The sequence below is a fragment of the Osmerus eperlanus genome, chromosome 1 (assembly GCF_963692335.1).
Source record: "Osmerus eperlanus chromosome 1, fOsmEpe2.1, whole genome shotgun sequence".
NCBI classification, from domain to species: domain Eukaryota; kingdom Metazoa; phylum Chordata; class Actinopteri; order Osmeriformes; family Osmeridae; genus Osmerus; species Osmerus eperlanus.
In genome coordinates this window covers 14,714,534-14,734,683 of record NC_085018.1, presented here as the reverse complement: position 1 = coordinate 14,734,683, position 20,150 = coordinate 14,714,534, and the positions used below count along the sequence as shown (strand labels likewise).

The window sequence follows — 20,150 nt, the reverse complement described above, 5'->3', positions numbered from 1 at the left end:
ACACTCCAAATTCTCTAACAAGGCTCCTCATATGTACATACTGATAGATGAGGTCAGGGTGTGAGTAGACTGTACTACCAAGGTCATACATTTTCGTTTACGTTGCAGAATATGAATATATACAGTACAGGCTATAGTTGCAAACTCATATGGTATTAATCAATGTTGATGTGCAGTGAAAATATGTCCCATCCAGACTCCTGTAACACCGTCATACACATGCCTGCACACCTAGCAGTCCACTGTATATTATTAGGCCTCTAAAAATAAGAATATAAGATCTGACTAATCTGGAATGAAAGCATATTTGCTGCCTGCCTACATCACCACGTTCTTATGTTCTCATATCAACTTCCCACGCCACAGGCAGTCTGTATGTCTGCACAGCTCTGCACATTACTGTGGGTGGACTTATGGAGCCAGTTATGCCTTAATGAAGACAGACAAGAACTTATTTTTGCACTCTTACATGTGTCAGAGCTTATGCAGTCAAATGGTTATACCTATTCCCTCAATGATGCTCCTTATATTAAACTATACCAAAAATATACAGTACATAAAGCATTCATAACCACCTCTTCAGGACTGAAGTCAATACCACTTGTTGCAATACAAATAAGCACAGATACATTTTAAGGAGCTCACAGTGGGTGTCAGTCATTCACTTTTTATGCAACCAGTTCCCTAGTCCCTATATTTTTTTGTCCCCAAAAAGATTATGATTTTGATTGATTTAATCAAGGTTGATGCCCTAATCAAACTAATCATATTCAGGCAGTCAGCTGACAGATAGGGTTGGTAGAGGTCCCAGGTGCTAATTAAGGTGCCGTTGTTTTACTGGAGATCAGTGATTTGACTAAATTCACGCTGTCATCGGCAGCCACAATGCATATCCTGCAATATAACTGACATCCAAGAAAATAACTATTAAATACAATTTACAACCAGTACTCAGATGTGTTTCAGTAAATGGGTTTCACCCCTTTCTGTCTTGTATGAGGTGTTTTTGTTTTTCCTTCAGGGGTTTTATATGGGTTCATTGTGTACTCAGAGACAAGGAGTTTATGACAGTCAGATAAACCTTTTTTGACGACCCTTCAACTAGAATAAAAGACAGCTATGGGCTATTGGGTTTGATTGGTCATTAGTCAACAACTACCACATTATTTAGATGCTCCATGTTTCACTTGAAATATAATCAACAATGAGAAAGAATTCCGGAGATACAGTAGGTGATTAGATCTTTAGAATTGCCTGTCCCCAAAATATGTGTATGTGGATAAATAACTGTTATGTCTTCATTTTTGCATACAATTCCAGGCTCATTCACCAAACTCAACTAAACAAAACTAATATCTCTATCAACAGTATATAATGTATCTACGTTGGTTTATCATGTTTACAAAAATACATTTTGCGAGTTTAGTCAAAATATAATTAAAATATCATTTTACCTTTGTTTTAGGTAGACTAATGACAGTGTTTACTTACGTATATTACTTGCTGTAACTGGTCGATCATCACTGGTATAATACTGATCTCTAGTGGCAAAGAATAGCCTACTTACTGAATGATTTGAAACAAATTGGCAAGTTTCAACGAGCAACTGATTGTCTTCATGTCTCTTGGCATTGAGCAGACAACAATTCCTACTGTATAAATCAAATTCGTAAACTGTTTTCAGAAAATTACCTCTGACTGCAAGAGGACTGAAACGTTAGTTTTATGTATTCGTTTATTACAGCTTCTCTTTTGCAGAAAAAAATGCACATGAGCGTGTTTAAACACGTTTACACACTGGAATGAATGCATGCATTGATAAAAAACGAATCAAGTGCATACTGTTTGTTCATCATTTCTAGTGCAGGTCCAAAGTTTATGAAGTTCCAAAGAATTATTGCCTATTCATGCATTCCTAAACAACTTATAAGTTGTATTAACATGCTCCTAATATATATTTTTGTTTTGATTGATTTAATTACCTAAAATTGGCCAACTCATTGAGACGCTGCTTGGGATCTTGTGGATGGTGATGATTGCTCAAAAACAGAAGATCCTCAAAGATCTGACGTGTAGTAGCAGCTTCATTGGTGACGTGTCTTTTACAGAGCTTTCTTTTCAGTGTGGAGCGGCTGGATGGTGCCACACAAACCGTGCTGATCCTTCAAAGTGGCACCATTAACATATTAGGAATCGGACAAACGACACCATGGGCAGTAAGTAATCTTCTTACTAGACATATACATCTATTAAACAGGATTGATATGGTAAAAATACGCTCTAACTGTTTGCATTGGTGTATGAATAGACATTTAGCTTACTAGCTATCAGTAAAGGTAGCCAGTCTTGCTATTTGATTGTCAGGCCCTGGTTATTACTTGGTAATAACATTTGAGCAACTACCCAGTTAATTTACACAAATAATATGCTGTGTACCTCACTAAACTCCCTAACGTTATCGCCATCATTGTCATTGACATATCAAGTTGGCACGCTAGACAATGCAATACAAATAGGGGTTGCTGCTAGCTAGCCAGCACTAAACTAATCTGCCAAAGAGGGTGGCTACTCAATGGTAGCATAAACCATAGCTGAGATAGTTAGTTGCTTTGCATTATCCCATTCATCCAGTTGGTCAGATGCAATTACCGAACAAAAAAGTTTGACACAGTCCAAATCTGAACGTTGTGTTGATTTTACTTGTATAACAGTGAGTCTATAACAGTATGTTTGAGGCTAGCTAGCTAACTGCTCGCTAGCGCTGCAGGGACACAACTCGGCTGGAAACGTTTGCATACTAGCTAGGTGAAACTCAATTGTTGATATCTTAATTTAAATACAATAGCTTGTCATTCATTTGCATTTTTATATAACTACTCAAAATAAAAATGAATTTGTTTTGTTATCCAATGTAATAATGGGCTAGTCGACATTCCTATATTGCTTTTGCTGTCTACAAACTAGATTGAGTGACGTGGTACTACAGTACCCATTTGTTTATTGGAAAAGTCAAAAACTAGGCTAGTACTATACATTTCACTTCAGTTACATACTTTTGGAATTGGCAAATGTTAATAACCTTTTTTTCTCTCTTTAGTTAAATTTTTGGAAGTCATAAAGCCCTTCTGTGCGGTCTTACCTGAGATCCAGAAACCAGAAAGAAAGGTACAGTGTGGGGGTAGTAATGTGTAGAAGCTCTCCAAATGTAGATCATTGTATCTGGAGTTTAATTATCTAACATCCCTTTTTTTCCTTGTAATTACAGATTCAATTTAGGGAAAAAGTACTATGGACTGCCATCACTCTCTTCATCTTCCTGGTGTGCTGCCAGGTTAGTATCTGCTGGGTTCAGCTCAACAGTGAATTCTTTTACTTGCCATTACTGTACAAGTTATTCTTGTCTTGAAGTCTGTTTGCAGGTTGCTAGTCATTGAGACACTAAAGGGCTGTTGTTCTCTCTTGTTTCTCCTTCAGATTCCTCTCTTTGGCATCATGTCATCAGACTCAGCAGATCCTTTCTACTGGATGAGAGTAATCTTGGCTTCCAACAGAGGTGTGTAAAGTGGGCTGTTTCATAAAATGATTGTACCGTTTGATTCAAGAGCTAACTGTCTGTAATGTTGTGGTTTGGCGAGGGTGTAGCTCAGTGGTTAGAGCACTTGACTGCAGATTAAGAAATTGCAGGTTCAAATGATTCCCTGCACTGTTGTTGCTTTAGATACAAGTTGGACAAGAGCTTGGTAGAATTCAGCATATCTGAGTGTCTCTTTCTCTCCCTTCCTTTTTGTCTTGTAGGTACTCTGATGGAGCTGGGCATCTCACCCATCGTCACTTCGGGGCTCATCATGCAACTGCTTGCAGGAGCCAAGATCATTGAAGTTGGTGACACCCCAAAGGACAGAGCTCTGTTCAATGGAGCTCAGAAATGTAGGTCTTCTGTTTCACTTTCAAACGCCATCATCCACACAAGCACCCACTTTAACTCACTATAGACTTAGAGTTTGTTATAGTGTACAAGGATGCCAGACCTACACTTTCTCTGTTCTCTACACGAATGCAACCTACATTGTGCCTTGCAGTGTTCGGAATGATCATCACCATTGGACAGGCCATTGTGTACGTGATGACGGGCATGTATGGAGACCCCTCTGAAATGGGTGCTGGGGTCTGTCTGCTCATCATCATTCAGGTTAGAGCCCACAGACAATGATCCATATGAGTGATCCAAACCTGAACATTAGCATTGACCATGTATCATTCAGAACTCTGTTGTTAAGGTCCTTCTCTTGTCCTGTCCAGCTGTTTGTTGCCGGTCTGATTGTGTTGCTGCTGGATGAGCTGCTGCAGAAGGGATATGGTCTGGGCTCTGGTATCTCCCTGTTCATCGCCACCAACATTTGTGAGACTATTGTCTGGAAGGCCTTCAGCCCCACTACTGTCAACACTGGCAGAGGTTTGTACAGCCTTCTGACTGATGGGATCTAGTTAAGGCACCCAAACAAACCTAAAATAGTGTGAAACAAAGATGTAAATAAAGTTTTCCTTTTAATATTCATCCCCTTGTGTGTTTGACGTTTCAGGTACTGAGTTTGAAGGAGCCATCATTGCTCTCTTCCATCTGCTGGCCACCAGGACAGACAAGGTGCGTGCCTTGAGGGAGGCCTTCTACAGACAGAACCTTCCCAACCTCATGAACCTCATCGCCACCGTCTTCGTGTTCGCCGTGGTCATATACTTCCAGGTCAGTTGACAACTCAGTTGGAGGATGTAGCCTGCTTTCCAAACCACTGGGTAAAGAATGAGGACTTGTGAATTAAATAAGGGAACCATTCTGTCCTCTTCTTCTAGGGCTTCAGAGTGGATCTGCCCATTAAGTCAGCCCGCTACCGTGGACAGTACAACACCTACCCCATCAAGCTGTTCTACACCTCCAACATTCCCATCATCCTCCAGTCTGCCCTTGTGTCCAATCTGTACGTCATCTCTCAGATGCTGTCGACTCGGTTTAGTGGCAACTTCATTGTTAACCTGCTGGGGACCTGGTCTGTAAGTATCTATTTTGAGTGGCTGAATATTACTGCATAAGTGGCCGTTATACAAATGTAATGTTTACCTTTTACTCAGCACTATTACCAACTGGTTTAGTTGTAAGGTATAACACTTTACGTCATGACTAAATGTAAATGACTAACTGACTCGTGTGTGTGCTCTGGTGTTCAGGACACTTCTAGCGGAGGCCCAGCCCGTGCCTACCCGGTGGCTGGTCTCTGCTACTACCTCTCTCCCCCGGAGTCGTTTGGCTCCGTCCTGGATGACCCGGTCCATGCTGTCATCTACATCGTCTTCATGCTGGGATCCTGCGCCTTCTTCTCCAAGACCTGGATCGAGGTGTCAGGGTCCTCCGCCAAAGATGTAAGCACATCACACCTTCTGTTTATGCGTCGGTTAACACGCCTTCTCTTACGGGGTTGATCAGAGGTCTTAACCGTGCTGTTTGGGTGTGACAGGTGGCCAAGCAGCTGAAGGAACAGCAGATGGTAATGAGAGGACACAGGGAGACCTCCATGGTTCATGAGCTCAACAGGTAAGAATGAACACATCATCAGACTCTTACTTATATATTACAGTTGAAATGTTGCGTTGGATACAGCTCAGTGGTAGAGCATTTGACTACAGAGCAAGAGATTACAGCTTCAATAAATGTATAATAATAATGATTACTTAATAGCTTAAATAGCTTGTCACATTAAAACTTTTTAATTGCAGGTACATCCCTACTGCTGCTGCATTTGGAGGTTTATGCATAGGAGGGCTGTCTGTCATGGCTGACTTCCTGGGTGCCATTGGCTCTGGTACTGGAATCCTATTGGCTGTCACCATCATCTACCAGTACTTTGAGATCTTCGTCAAGGAGCAGAGTGAAATGGGCAGCATGGGAGCTCTACTGTTCTAGAAAGCACATCCTTTAACACATACAACAGACACATGCCTCCATCCTTCAAATTATTTTCTTTAGCATTTTGTTAAATGCGCACAATCAATACATTCTTGTCCTGGGAAGTGTGCTTGTTCTCAGCCACTAATGTGTTCCCAGTAGCCCTCAAGGTTTCAATACAGGCTGGGTTTTATTTGGGAGTGGAAATGAGCAGCTTGTCTCAGTGTTCAGCATGGAATTGAGCTTCTTCTGCCTCTTTCTATTACCCTCCTCTCTTCATCAGACCATCCAGGTTAAGTCTTTACCGACTGTCCTATCTTCTGAAGCATGGTGAAAAGCGCAAAGGTCTGAGATTGTCGTGGACATACCTCAGGCTTAATTTGCTGACATTTAACCATCTAGTCACCATCTGATGGAGTTAGTGTTTAAACTCACTTTTGGAGAGTGAAAAAAGCCATGTTCATTTCAGGTAATTGAACGCTGCACATGGGGTTTTAAGAGTATGTTATTAGAATGCATTACATATACTTGTACATGTCTTTCTGAAATGGCTCAAGGAATCTCCCAAAAAGCTTAGTTGGTTTTCATTTATATTGATGTTTTAAATCATGAAATACTTGTTTTCACGCAGGTCTTATCAAGGGCACAATGTCCTGTCTGGGTCCTAAAAGGGAAGTGTGTGTCTGTAGTCCACTTTTTTAGTCCCAGACTGAATCGCTGCAAAAACTGCCTGATGTGGTTGGATGAGGGTGGGTTTGGTAGGGAAAGAATGGGGGCTCGTTTTTGGTTCTTACTTTCTGTATTGGACATAATTGTATTATTAAAAATGATTTTTTTCCAACAGTCTTTGAAGTTGTGTTATCAATTTAAATGGTTAGTTATACATCAACATGGCTTTCTCACTAGGCTGATGTAGAAATAGCTAGTTTGTGTTGAACCGCCGCTGACTCAAATCTGACGTCATCGCTGCGCGACTGAAAGTAGCATTAGGTCAGGGGTAACCGGGCAGCTCGAACTGTCGGAAACCGACAAATCACTAATGAATGTCCTGTAACATTGATGGTTAATTACATTATTTTAAGAATTGTACCATTGTGAATATATAACGTGGGCCGACAGATACCAACCTTCGAAAACATGTCTTACTGCAAGCAAGAGGGTAAGTGTTGCGGTGCTGGCTTGTCATTCATTCCATGCGTTTCCCCAATGTCATGTCATGCCTGCGAGATCTAGCTAGCTCAAGTTAGCTGGCAAGTTAGCACCATGGCATGATTTCAATTTCTCGGAGTGTCACATTACCCTGTCGCTTGAGCTTGCAACCTTGCTATCTAGCCATGATCCACGATTGCCTTAACCGTAACCGTCTTGCTATTTTAACTTCTTTGCAATCGGGTTTAGCAAATCAAATAGCCAAGCTAAATTTGAGTCTAGACTCATGAGTCGTCAGCATTAACAGCAGTCACGGATTGAGCTACATTGGGCAATTTATTTTTTTGAGTTTTATCCTCTGTCTTACGGTTCTGTCAAAGGTGCTAGTATTATGTTTAAGTCAAGTTTTCATTACCTAAGAGAAGCCATTCTTAGATACATGTGTTCTCCCCTACAGGAAAAGATCGTATTATCTTTGTAACTAAAGAAGACCATGAGATGCCAAGCAATGCTGAGCTCATTGCTGATGACCCTAATGACCCCTATGAAGACCATGGTTAGTAGAGTGCCAATAGATGCTTTTATTTTGTTCAGTATCTCCTAGCATCACGACTAGTTCATTGAGTGTGTGTGGTCTGTTTTTCTATTTCTATAGGTTTGATCCTGCCCAATGGGGATGTAAACTGGAACTGCCCGTGCCTGGGGGGCATGGCCAGTGGGCCCTGTGGTCAGCAGTTCAAGGAGGCCTTCTCCTGTTTCCACTACAGCAATGAAGAAGTTAAGGGTTCTGAGTGTATCGACAATTTCCGGAACATGCAGGAGTGCATGCAGAAATACCCTGAGCTTTATCCCCAGGAGGATGAAAACGAGAGCCCCCCTCAGGGAGGGGTTGATGTCACTGCACCAACTGAGGACACTGGCCTTCCCTCAGCCCCCTCCACTGACTCTGAATCAGGCCCATCTGAATCAGGCCCATCTGAATCAGGCCCATCTGAATCAGGCCCATCTGAATCAGGCCCATCTGAATCAGGCCCATCTGAATCCCCCTCTGAATCAGGCCCATCTGACAATATGCCATCCACAGACAGCCAAGCTACCAGCTAAAACAATGCATCGCCATCTGCGGCCTCTCTGTCTCTCTGTAAAAGATTAACTGCCCTACAGAAGGCTCTCTGTGTGAGGTTGGATACTCCAAACTTGCCCTCTATGTTCAAATCTTGTCACAAGGGCAGAGAACCAGAGACACAACCCAGCCTCAAGGAAGATCTTGTTAATGTAGGGACAAGTCATGAAGACAAGGGGGATGATCAAAAGAAAAATACGTAAGACATTTTTTCTTAAGCTATTGTATTCTAAGCTTGGAGAGTCCCAATAGTGATGATTTAAGATGAGAGCTTCTTTGTTTTGGGTGGATTTCACTAAGGTCTCTCCATTACAGGGTTTTGTAGTGTATTGTCCTGCTACAAATCAGATGAGTTGATTCTGTGCCATTGATCATTAATGCTACACTGGTGATGTGTAACCTACTGTAGGTGTAACTGCTCAGACTGTATTAGTGTCACTTAACTTAAGCTTGCAATGTCAATACCCCCCCCCCCCAACATTAACACTTAGATTTTTAATTTTTAATTAAAGCTTAATCATAATTACCTATCAGCATACCAAAGATTGTGTTGGCAAACTATCCCTTTTCATCTCACTTGCAAAAATATATGATAGCCGGTGTGTGTGTATGTACAGTTAGGTCCATAAATATTTGGACATTGACACAATTTTCATCATTTTGGCTCTGTATACCACCACAATGGATTTGAAATGAAACAATCAAGATGTGCTTTAAGTGCAGACTTTCAGCTTTAATTTCAGGGTATTTACATCCAAATCAGGTGAACGGTTTAGGAATTACAATACATTTTATATGTGGCCCCCCCCTTTTTAAGGGACCAAAAGTAATTGGACAATTGGCTGCTCAGCTGTTCCATGGCCAGGTGTATGTTATTCCATCATGGGAGTTCGTTATTTCATTGACAAGGAGCAGATAAAAGGTCTAGAGTTCATTTCAAGTATGGTATTTGTGTTTGGAATCTGTTGCTGTCAACTCTCAATATGAAGTCCAAAGAGCTGTCACCATCAGTGAAGCAAGCCATCGTTAGGCTGAAAAATCAAAACAAACCTATCAGAGAGATAGCAAAAACATTAGGTGTGGCTCAATCAACTGTTTGGTACATTCTTAAAAAGAAAGAACGCACTGGTGAGCTCAGCAACACCAAAAGACCCGGAAGACCACGGAAAACAACTGTGGTGGATGACAGAAGAATTCTTTCCCTGGTGAAGAAAAACCCCTTCACAACAGTTGGCCAGATCAAGAACACTCTCCAGGAGGTAGGCGTATCTGTGTCAAAGTCAAAAATTAAGAGAAGACTTCACCAGAGTAAATACAGAGGGTTCACCACAAGATGTAAACCATTGGTGAGTCTCAAAAACAGGAAGACCAGATTAGAGTTTGCCAAAAAACATTAAAAGACCCTGTACAGTTCTGGAACAACATCCTATGGACAGATGAGACCAAGATCAACTTGTACCTGAATGATGGGAAGAGAAGAGTATGGAGAAGGGAAGGAACTGCTCATGATCCAAAGCATACCACCTCATCAGTGAAGCATGGTGGAGGTAGTGTTATGGCGTGGGCATGTATGGCTGCCAATGGAACTGGTTCCCTTGTATTTATCGATGATGTGACTGCTGACAAAAGCAGTAGGATGAATTCTGAAGTGTTTCTGGCAATATTATCTGCTCAGATTCAGCCAAATGCTTCAGAACTCATAGGACGGCGCTTCACAGTGCAGATGGACAATGACCCGAAGCATACTGCGAAAGCAACCAAAGAGTTTTTTTAAGGCAAAGAAGTGGAATGTTCTGCAATGGCCAAGTCAATCACCTGACCTAAATCCAATTGAGCATGCATTTCACTTGCTAAAGACAAAACTGAAGGGAAAATGCCCCAAGAACAAGCAGGAACTGAAAACAGTTGCAGTAGAGGCCTGGCAGAGCATCACCAGGGACGAAACCCAGCGTCTGGTGATGTCTATGGGTTCCAGACTTCAGGCTGTCATTGACTGCAAAGGATTTGCAACCAAGTATTAAAAGTGACAATTAGATTTATGATTATGTTAGTTTGTCCAATTACTTTTGGTCCCTTAAAAAGGGGGGGGCCACATATAAAATGTATTGTAATTCCTACACCGTTCACCTGATTTGGATGTAAATACCCTGAAATTAAAGCTGAAAGTCTGCACTTAAAGCACATCTTGATTGTTTCATTTCAAATCCATTGTGGTGGTATACAGAGCCAAAATGATGACAATTGTGTCAATGTCCAAATATTTATGGACCTAACTGTATACCTTCATCTACTCTTTTAGTTTATTCTTGTCTCAGGTTTTAACACATCTTGTTGTTCAAGTGGCTTTTGGATTATAATTTTCTATAATTAAAAAGACATACCCAAATTATGTGATTCTAAATATCAATGCAATCTTTTTCAAAATCATAAATAAAATTGAACTGAATTTTGAGTTGATCAGAAGGACACCTCACAATATACATACTAATTCAAGATCATATTACATCTAATTGAAAGTGAAGTTGACTTATTTTGTCCCTTCATTTTCTGGTCCTCTTCTGAAAAACGTCTGGTGAGCCTCTGTGGAGGCATTGGAGCTATGTGTCGGTCTGAAACTGCTTTTGTACAATCCTTGGTGTTCCTAATGCCTGAATCTTGTTTTGCTGTGTATTCAAACATGTTTTAAGCCTCAATGCACTAGTATCCTTTTTCCCTGTCTTGATTAAACAGAATGGAGAACTATATGTCATTTGATTTCTATTACTTATGTGGTTAGTGTGTCTAGATAGTGATTTGTTCCAGAGGGTAGTAAAACCATATTCCCCTTTGTATTAATATGTTACATTTTATTTAAAGTGTTTAAGTAGAAAATTACATGAAGGTTTTTTAGCAAAATTCTTTATATATATATTCAGAAGTGCTGTGCATCTAGAACATTATCAAAATGTATTGAGGCAAATCTAAGTTGGCATGTGACTCCTGTAGTTAATATGTTTAGTTGTAGGCTACATAATTATATTGTATTTAAACTAAATGTTAGAAAAAGCTATCAAGCCTGCATTCCAGGTTCATTATGTGTTGTAGTTCACACTTAAGTGACCACGTTTAACTACTCTAGCATTCATTGGATTCCAGAAAAAAATATTTCTGCCCATGTCTGAGAGATGACTCGTGGAACCACCTTTCATATTCACTTCATTCTGGAGAACTCTGTCATCTCATCACGTTTACAGAATGGCAGAATGTTTACATTGGGAAAAGTGGTAACCAGTGACCTAAACTGAAATGCAGTCCATTAGTGGAGTAATCAGTTTGACTACAGTCCATTTCTGTTCTGAGTGCTCCTCTGTTTCCGGGGTGTGCACAGTTCACTGGTCATGGGCAGCTGTGTCTGAGGCCCTCTGCTATGTGAACCCCTAGCTGAGGGGACCAGGGCACCACCACACTCTGCATGGTGACCAGCAGTCGCCCCGTCCCAGCCTCTTCAGGGCCTGCCAGCAGGTACTCCACACCTGGGGGAAAGAGAGATGGATGGGGTTGGCCTGGGCTAGTTTAGAATTATTGTTATTCAAGATGTATCATAACTGGGTAATGGTTACATATTACTAGTTACAGATGACATCTACCATGAAAAATACAATTTGCACTATTGGATGTTTACTGAAATGTGTTTCGGCTTTAATATTGGACTACCTGGGTTTAGGATGGGGCAGGTGCACCCTCTGCTGGTCCAAGACAAGGGATAGAGACTAAGAGTGCCCTGGGACACCTGAGTCACCTGTCCTGATCGCAGAACCTTGCGAACTTTGACCTGAACCTCAGCATGGCTCCCCTTGTCATGAGCAGACAACACACTGGCCTTGATCACTGCCACAACCAGAAACCAATCTTGTATAATTATTTGTACAACTCAAACAGTGCATTTGACCTTAAATGTATTTTATTTGAACTGTCTTACCATAGTCATGTTTGGTTTTACAAAGGTCAGATACACTCAGTTTTTTCTCCTTACAGCTACATTTCCCTGTTAACAGTCAAATGAATTGTTCTTACTCTTAAAAGCTTAATCAGAGATAAACATAAAGCAAATGTACATTAGCCATATTATATTTATCATGTTTGTTTACACACTGCTTGCTTACCTGTGTAGTGCAGTGCAGAGATGGCAAGCTCCTTTGGCCACAAAGCCTTACCCTCATTAGTCGTCAAAATGTCCACATCAGGAATCTTTCCACCAATGGGCACGTTGAAAACCTGGTTATTCCTGAAGCTGATGAAGTGAAAATGGGGGTATGGGGTCAATGTGCAGTCAACTGTGTACTGTAGGACATGATTATACAGCGAGTATGCAATCACTGTTGCTTTGGACAGTAAGAGGCCTGGGCCTAACCTGTCAAGGCAGTGACCTGTGAATGGATCACAGCTCAGAGGACAAGTGCATGGTTTGCACCCCTCCTCCCCATATTCCCAGTACCCAGGGAGGCAGTGGCTGCAGCTGGTGCCTCCAACACCAGGCTTACAGGGGCACTGCCCACTCCTAGAGTGGCACCACGGGCCCTTCTGCCCAGAGTGGCCTGACAATGACCCCACTGAGTCACACCTGCAACCTGGAAAAATGGACACAAAGACAATTTATGTATAATCATTTATGTTATAACATAAATCAGACATAAACATCGCTTTATTATACACTTTCCCATAATGCTAATGCAGTTCTTTACCAGAAGGGGGTGATGATAAGACATTTTTCATTGAGAACTGAACAGGAAACAGACGTATATCAAACCAGCTAGCCCAATCCCTTGTCCTCACTTACGTGTGCAGGCATAGGGGGAGTTGAGGGGCATGGTCGGATGGCGGTGGTAACCATGGCGACATCGCTGGCACTTGCGCCCAGCTGTATTGTGTCGGCAGTTATCACAGACCCCCCCGCTCCTACCCCCTGAGGAGAGCCATGCCCTCTTGGAGAAGTGACAGCTGTCTGCGTGGCTGTGACACTCACATTCTGGCCAGCAGGAGAGAGGGGGTAAGAGAGGATTCATGTTTGAAACATTCAAGTGTTCGAATGTTTTCCTTCTCTTTGCCCTCACTCAGTTGTGACTTGTTATTAGGCCGTCCAATTAGCAAAAGGATAGTTTGGATATGAGTAGAATTAGGGAAGAGCAAGTGTCTAATCGACAGGTAGTTAAAATGCAGTAGTTCAGAGGACTGAGGCAATGAGTAATAACCAAGGTTTTATTTGCTCAGTTGTATTATAGCTTTCTTATATTGACTGTAGTTTGACCCTCACAGAGTACTTACTCTGGCAGGGGTGTGGCTCCCCACTGCTACCATTTGCTGGCCTCCAGGCACGGTCATTGTACAGAGGGGCACACCTTTCACAGTGCTCCCCTGCTGTGTGGTGAGTACACACACAGCTGCCTGGAACCTGCAATACAGGTGTATTTCACAGTACACACATGCACCAACTACTACCAGGCATCTGCAACAAGCGATGGGTCTTTAAGAACACCTTCCAGTGAGAGCAGTCTTTGAGCACAAACAGACACTTGCAAAGCCATACACCATGAAGAACAGTTTGACAGCAGCATGATAGACAATCGGATAGATCAGCACCACATGGCCGAGTGCCGAGATGGAGAACAGTGAAAACAATATAAAATGTTATACAGAAATGGATCACTCACCAAGTTGCCGTCCTCTGGTGTCTCCTGGCTGCTACTGTCTACACATTGCTCTGCATGGCCATGACACAGGCATGTTCCTCTCGCCAGTAGGGTGTAAATGGAAAAGGATGGTGTGGCTGAGGACTCTGATATGGACAGGGAGGGTAAAGCGCTCCCAACCGTGAGAGGGTCGGGGGGTTCCATAGAGGGGCTCAAGGAAGAAGATGAGGATGAAGAAGACTGGCAGGCCTGGGCCTTGATGAGACGTATGCGGAGGCTGGTCAGAGTCAGCTGGACCAGGGCCTCGGGACTGTAGGGGTCAAGTACTCCACCATCACTCGGGCCAAGCGCCCGATATATCACCTGGGAGAGACATGCTGTACAGTCACAATATGCCGACTGACTCATTGACATATTGTAGAACCGACAGGAATCAGCATGTCCAACAGACACAATGGCCTCTTACCTCCCCTCTGCTGCATGTGGTGGCACTGGAGTAGCGGGAAGTACACAGAGACCCTGCCTGACTGCTGTCGTCAGGAAGTCCAAACTCCCGAATGCAGTTTTTAGCAAACAGTTTCAGCGTCTCCCACGTCTGGCCGTAATCCTGGGATCGCTCTATGGCCATGGCAGCAGGTTGGGGGGAATGAAACAGCAGGATCACATGAGTCAGGAAGAATTTGGTCTCAAGGTCTAGATGGATCTCATCCTGTTGCCCAGCACTAGCCCTGGACTTCCACCAGGTGTCTGGGTGCAGGAAGGGATTGTCCACCATGTGGGCAGGTGGGTGGAGTTGCTCAAAGCAGACGTGGTGAGGAGAGGGACATGGGGTGTCCTGGGAGCTATTTCCACAGCAGCCTGAAAGAGTGCGGAGGCTCCGACCACTGGCTAGGTTGCCCAGAGGAGGACTGCAAGCATGGTCCACACATCTGGATGCTAAAGAGGGCAGATGGAGATAGTTTCTCAGTGAAAAAATACGGATCTGAAATATGATGTAAAAACTAAAGTAACTAAGATGAACGGTAAGAGATGTTCAGTATTTATTTGATGATGTTATGGTGGTGTCCAGACATGTGATAGGCTACTCACCTGTTCCGCTGTGCATAACAATGAAGAACAGCGCATAGTTAATTGCAAGCATCTCTATTCTGAGGTGACTTCCCAGCAAAGGTATTCTACATAACAAAGTCTTCTATCTGATGCCATACATTTATTTAGTCAAAGGATGAGCACTTCACTTATCACTGTCTTGGAATTCGTATCCAGTGGTCAAGTCTGATCTATGTTTTAATTTAATCCTTTTTAATGTCGAACAGGAAGCGTCTTGAATGTGGTCGGTGGTCCATAATGCGAGCCGGATTGATTAAAAGCCATTCGATAATCCAAGTGCAAATATTCAGGACAATAGCATGTTAAAAAGGGAAGATGTTGCCATTTAAAAAGGTTTATATGTAACTATTATTTACCTCCATCTATTCATAAATCCTGTTACTTCCGCTGAAGTGTTCATGATTATCAGTTTTTAATGGAGAGGCTATAAGTACACAAGCGCCTGGAACATACCCAACTGAAATTACGCACAAATAAGCGAGCGCTCTGTATTTATGCAGAGCCCTCTGTGGACAGCTGGTGTATTGCCTTTATTTATTATTTATTTATTACCGAATTTAACTTCGAAAATATGTCTCTTTAAATCTGTCGGCAAACTAATTACTTCCACTCAGACTCCAAAACAACGACAAGCGTGAGTAGCCTATTCTTTGTTAACCTTTCTCCTACCGTTTAAACCACTGAGATAGTTTTGCAAGTTTGAGTTTGAGTTTTCCAAATCATGTCATCAACAATACAGCTATATCCAATAATAAATACATAATGTTAGAGCAAATATTCACCTTGCATGTAAATAATTGTCTTGCATAGAACATACATTATGACATAAAATGAACAGTACCATGTTATGCATTTCTGTTCCTTTGAAGATGCTAGTTTGTGGAACACAAGATCTTTTCAGATTTACAGTACAATGAAGATAAAGGGCTCATAAATTTAAATATACACATTAAATTGGACTTTGTTCCTATAAATCCCTTTTGTGTCTGGAAGCTCACTGTGGCCTCCCCATCATTTTCAAGGGTCATCTTAGTTTATCCCTTTGGTCCCTTTAACTGCAGTATGTGTCATGAATCATTTTATGGGGAACTGTGTTACTCTTGTTTGTGAGGGATTTGCTATTAGTTGCATTGGACACAAACAAATGTAGGACAGGTGATTGTGTCACTGTAAGGTTTTTGGACAGTGAGGCTTACTCTTGGAAATAAATTCAGAGAGCGTGGGATAGAAATACTGTGTGTGTGTGTGTGTGTGTGCACATGCTTGTGTGTATGCATGTGGTGTTCTTATATTTTAGTCTGTGATAGCTCTGATACATATATTTGTGTATTTTGGAAATAAATGTTTGTGAAGTTACAATTTCAGAATTGAGGTTTCATTTGACGTAATTTGCATCTCACTTGAAAGCACCCACAGGATTTAACAAGACCGTGAAAACCTTTATAAAGCAGGACATTTGAAAAACTAGTTAAACTGCTTGTTTCAGATGGAAAATAGAAACAGTCAAATGTTAATTGACTTCCCAGTAATTGTGGGTGATGGTGCCAACCCACAACCAATAAAAAACATTGTTGTGAACATCCCACATGATAACACAAATCCACAACATCGTGGTCGACAGTGGTAGTGAGAGAGAAAGTGGAAGGAGTATGCATTTCCTTATTATTTTCATAGATAATTGGGCATTTTCATGAAGGAAAGTCGCAGAGATCACCTATCTTCCATGTGACTCCGGTTCTAATTGTTAGTCTCTCTCATTTACAGGACTTAACAGAGGCTTGGGTCAGGGAGCAAGGTCATGCTGTCAGGGATCCCCCTGCCCCTATAATACTCAGTGTTAGTTCATGCAGGTCATTCATGCATGTGTCGAGAAAACGGTGTCAGTCTTCACCTCACCCTTGTCAACTCAAATAAAAATCTTTCTGCCTCTGCTGCTGTATCTTTGTTCTATCTGTGTTACTGCCTGCCATTCCTTTATATGCATGAACGTTGTATTATTTCACGTCTGGGATTGGTCACCCTGTAGAGGTAGTATGATTTTGGGATCATTTAATTGTAATAATTGTTCATAAATACTCTAATCATTTGTCAGATTAAGTGCAGTTGTTATCATTATAGCCCACTGAAAACACCATGGCATGACAGAGCTGTGGGCAGTTGGATGGATATGAAAGAAAGCCATTGAGATAGACCATGCCTACAGTATCAAATATTTCAACAAGGTGGGTCATGACAACCGAAATTCCATAAATAGGACTTTGCAGAGTACAACTGGGCAGTGTTTAAATGGAAAAGGTTAGAATTAGGATCCAAAACATTAGCTCTGTCATGATTTGTGCCTCCTTACAGTTCTCTTTGACAATCCATGACCATGAACATGTTGGTGAACATGTGCATCAACATTCTTTTGAGCATTGTGTACACTGGCATCTGTGTTTGTCTTAAAAGGGTTTAGAATGCAGACAGGTTCTTTGATCTAAAAGAATAAATTACACAGATTATGCTGTCAGGCAAGGGACTGATAAAAGCCAGATGAGGCAGCCTCTGTGTAACGATAGGGTAGAGTGGCAAAGTAATAATGCACTGTGTGTGTGTTCCAGGAGTGCATTAACATTAACACATGTTTTGATTTATAATCTCTTTTTTTCTCATTGAAACTGTCTGAATTATTCTGAAAATGGTTTTGATTTAATAGGTTTTGGTTGAGTGGCAGTGATGTATTTTATGAATGCAGCTGAAACTCATGTCTGATATCTGAACTGAATGTCCCAAACACATACAACATGCAAAGAAACCTTTTACACAGAATTTATTTAAAGTTTTCCCACTCTGACTTATATGGTATTGTGTTATTATTTGTGGTAATTTTTTCCACCAATTCCACTGGATAGAGAGGATTGGAAATGTCTGCTCTAGGAATGTTATGTAAATCACAAAAGTTGTACAAAAGTTGAACAAGGTCAACCAGACGACAGACAAGGTTAAAAGTCAAGACACAGAGACTGGAGAATAACAATACATCTATACTGCCTTACTATAGAGTTCACCACCATGCCCAATGCACACACACCTGCAAGTCTTCTCTCTGCTTGTCACACACACCTACACACACTCACACACACCAGTGCACTCAATCACACTTAATCAGTAAAGAGTTTCCTGTCCACTGAATACTTGTGTGACCGATGGTTTCTGATCTTTGAGCTTTAATGCGACTTTAGTTTCCCGTAAAAGTCACAGTGAGAAATGAGGCAAATGAGAAGAAGAAAGCAGATGCAGCTGTTTTGGGTCCCTGGCCGTGAGTATGGAGATTTACTCAGTCTACCCCTATTCCCTACTTAAGGGCTGTCGCCATGCACCCATTAAACGCTTTACAAGCATGCCAAGGATCCACCTGTGATGCACCCCAACCATTTGCGGCCACTTCAATGGCGGACAAGGCATAGGGTCATACTAAATCTTTATTCAACATCATGATATAACCTAACACCCCAGGTCACCCTTTCATTTCACTTTCTCTGGCATGCGCTCCGAAAATGCACATCCACAAACATTGCAATGTTAGTGTGACATTTTCTGCCCTAACTGGGTGTCCATTTCATCCATTAACTGGCATGTGTGACACTCCAGCAGTGCAGAGGTGTTTTTGGAACCCTCATAAAAGAGTAAAGCACTTGACAATTGGCCATAAATGCTTATGTGAGGTGAACACATTTGAGTTTGTCCAGATGTGGTGTGATTACCTTCTAAATGAAACCTTTATACACATAATGTGAAATATTTTCCCCAACTTTATCGTAAAGCATCGAGACACACACAATACCTGTAGTTTACATCCTGCTGGGCACACGGTTGTGGATAGAATGTATATGTTGTTGGTGAAGAAGGTTGGTTTGGCCTCCCTAGCTATGAGAGGAGTTTGGTAGTGGTGGTCGGGGTCGGGGTGGGAGGGGGTGGGAGTTGGGCAGTGTTTGATCACACCAACATCTGGCCCTCAGGAGGAGCTAAAGTTAGTAGCACATGCTTCTCTCATTACTGTAAAAATGGAGTCACATTTGCAGGCGTGACCCCCACAACACCCCAGACCCTGTAAAAACAGGAGGTGGGGTTGGGGGCTAAAGTAGGGAGGTTGGGGTGGAAGCCAAGGAGCCTGGGTGAGAGAGGCAAAGAGGGATGAGAGATGTGTGTGTGTGCATGTGTGTGTGGGGAGGGGGGTATTGTGGTCGTTTTGTAGTTGATGGTGTTCCAGCTGGTTAATATGAGGATACAGCTGCCACTGGACAAGAAGGACCATAGGAGAAGAGGTGCAGGGTGGATCAAAGCAATGACAAACTTGTTAGATTCTAATCAGCTCCACCGCAAAGAACTTCCAAACACAGATCTGTTTGATAAACCTAAGAGCAGTGGTAGATTCTAGCTTCAGCCGCGACCATGATCGCCCGCCAAGCCCTGGCTCACATCTACGTTCGCAGGACCGACACCTCATCAGAGACACTGGGGCTTATAAGATTTTCTTTGGTTCATTTTAACAAGTTCCTTTGCCTGATCTCATTGCCTTATTACGCAGCTGCAAACAATTAATGAAGCTGCGTAGACCAAGGAGGGCTGTGAACATCAAACGGCCTGGCCCTCTGATATGATAATGTCATTCTTAGATGTTGGTTAATCGTTGGTGCGGTCATCCAATAGGATGGTGGGACTGAGTTCCCCTGGTGAGTGAGCTCATCCTCTCTAACCACTAATGGTTAACATGGTTAGCCAACCAGATCCAAGTCAGAAGAGCCTTGGATGAACTGTCATTTAATTTAAACTGTAGCTGACAAAAACAAGGATGAAGAAGAGCACAAAAGACAACACATTCCCTTTGCATTTATTTTTGATTGGCTTCTGTCATGCTTCTCTTCTCAGTAATTTTCAAAGAGAAGAATGTCTTATCATGACACTGTCCGACTTCTCACATGTTCTCTGTCTCCAGTTCACTCTGCAGTGGGTCATTCAATCCAGTGTAACACGTGAGAGTTCAAACATGGAAAACAAATAGTTTATGCTTGGTACAACTTAGGCAGGTCTACGAGATTCATACTCTGGGGGTCGGGCCAGGAGGCATGTTTTCTGTCATCTGCCATGGGAAACGAGTGGTAGGCTATGGAGGCCTTGTGACCCAGGG

General features: G+C 42.1%; 3 protein-coding genes across 3 annotated transcripts; 2 read left to right on the top strand and 1 right to left on the bottom strand.

Moving 5' to 3' along the window:
• Window positions 1–2,102: 2,102 nt before the first annotated feature.
• LOC134021350 (protein transport protein Sec61 subunit alpha-like 1) lies at window positions 2,103–6,778 on the top strand. Its single transcript, XM_062462085.1, has 12 exons — window positions 2,103–2,216; window positions 3,098–3,165; window positions 3,266–3,331; window positions 3,475–3,553; window positions 3,796–3,927; window positions 4,080–4,189; window positions 4,300–4,453; window positions 4,581–4,741; window positions 4,849–5,046; window positions 5,221–5,412; window positions 5,508–5,584; window positions 5,767–6,778. Exons 1-12 carry the CDS (start codon window positions 2,210–2,212, stop codon window positions 5,951–5,953), a joined length of 1,431 nt encoding a protein of 476 aa, XP_062318069.1. The 5' UTR covers window positions 2,103–2,209; the 3' UTR covers window positions 5,954–6,778.
• A 106-nt stretch (window positions 6,779–6,884) lies between these two features.
• Window positions 6,885–8,808, top strand: chchd4a (coiled-coil-helix-coiled-coil-helix domain containing 4a). Its single transcript, XM_062462098.1, has 3 exons — window positions 6,885–7,094; window positions 7,542–7,640; window positions 7,740–8,808. The coding sequence occupies exons 1-3, from the start codon at window positions 7,073–7,075 to the stop codon at window positions 8,186–8,188; spliced, it is 570 nt and encodes a 189-aa protein (XP_062318082.1). The 5' UTR covers window positions 6,885–7,072; the 3' UTR covers window positions 8,189–8,808.
• Window positions 8,809–11,536: 2,728 nt separating this feature from the next.
• On the bottom strand, window positions 11,537–15,014 carry si:dkey-202e22.2 (netrin-4). Its single transcript, XM_062456538.1, has 10 exons — window positions 14,963–15,014; window positions 14,340–14,809; window positions 13,895–14,236; window positions 13,509–13,635; window positions 13,024–13,212; window positions 12,598–12,814; window positions 12,350–12,477; window positions 12,166–12,231; window positions 11,901–12,074; window positions 11,537–11,719 (listed from the first exon to the last, which is right to left on the bottom strand). Exons 1-10 carry the CDS (start codon window positions 15,012–15,014, stop codon window positions 11,583–11,585), a joined length of 1,902 nt encoding a protein of 633 aa, XP_062312522.1. The 3' UTR covers window positions 11,537–11,582.
• Window positions 15,015–20,150: the final 5,136 nt, after the last annotated feature.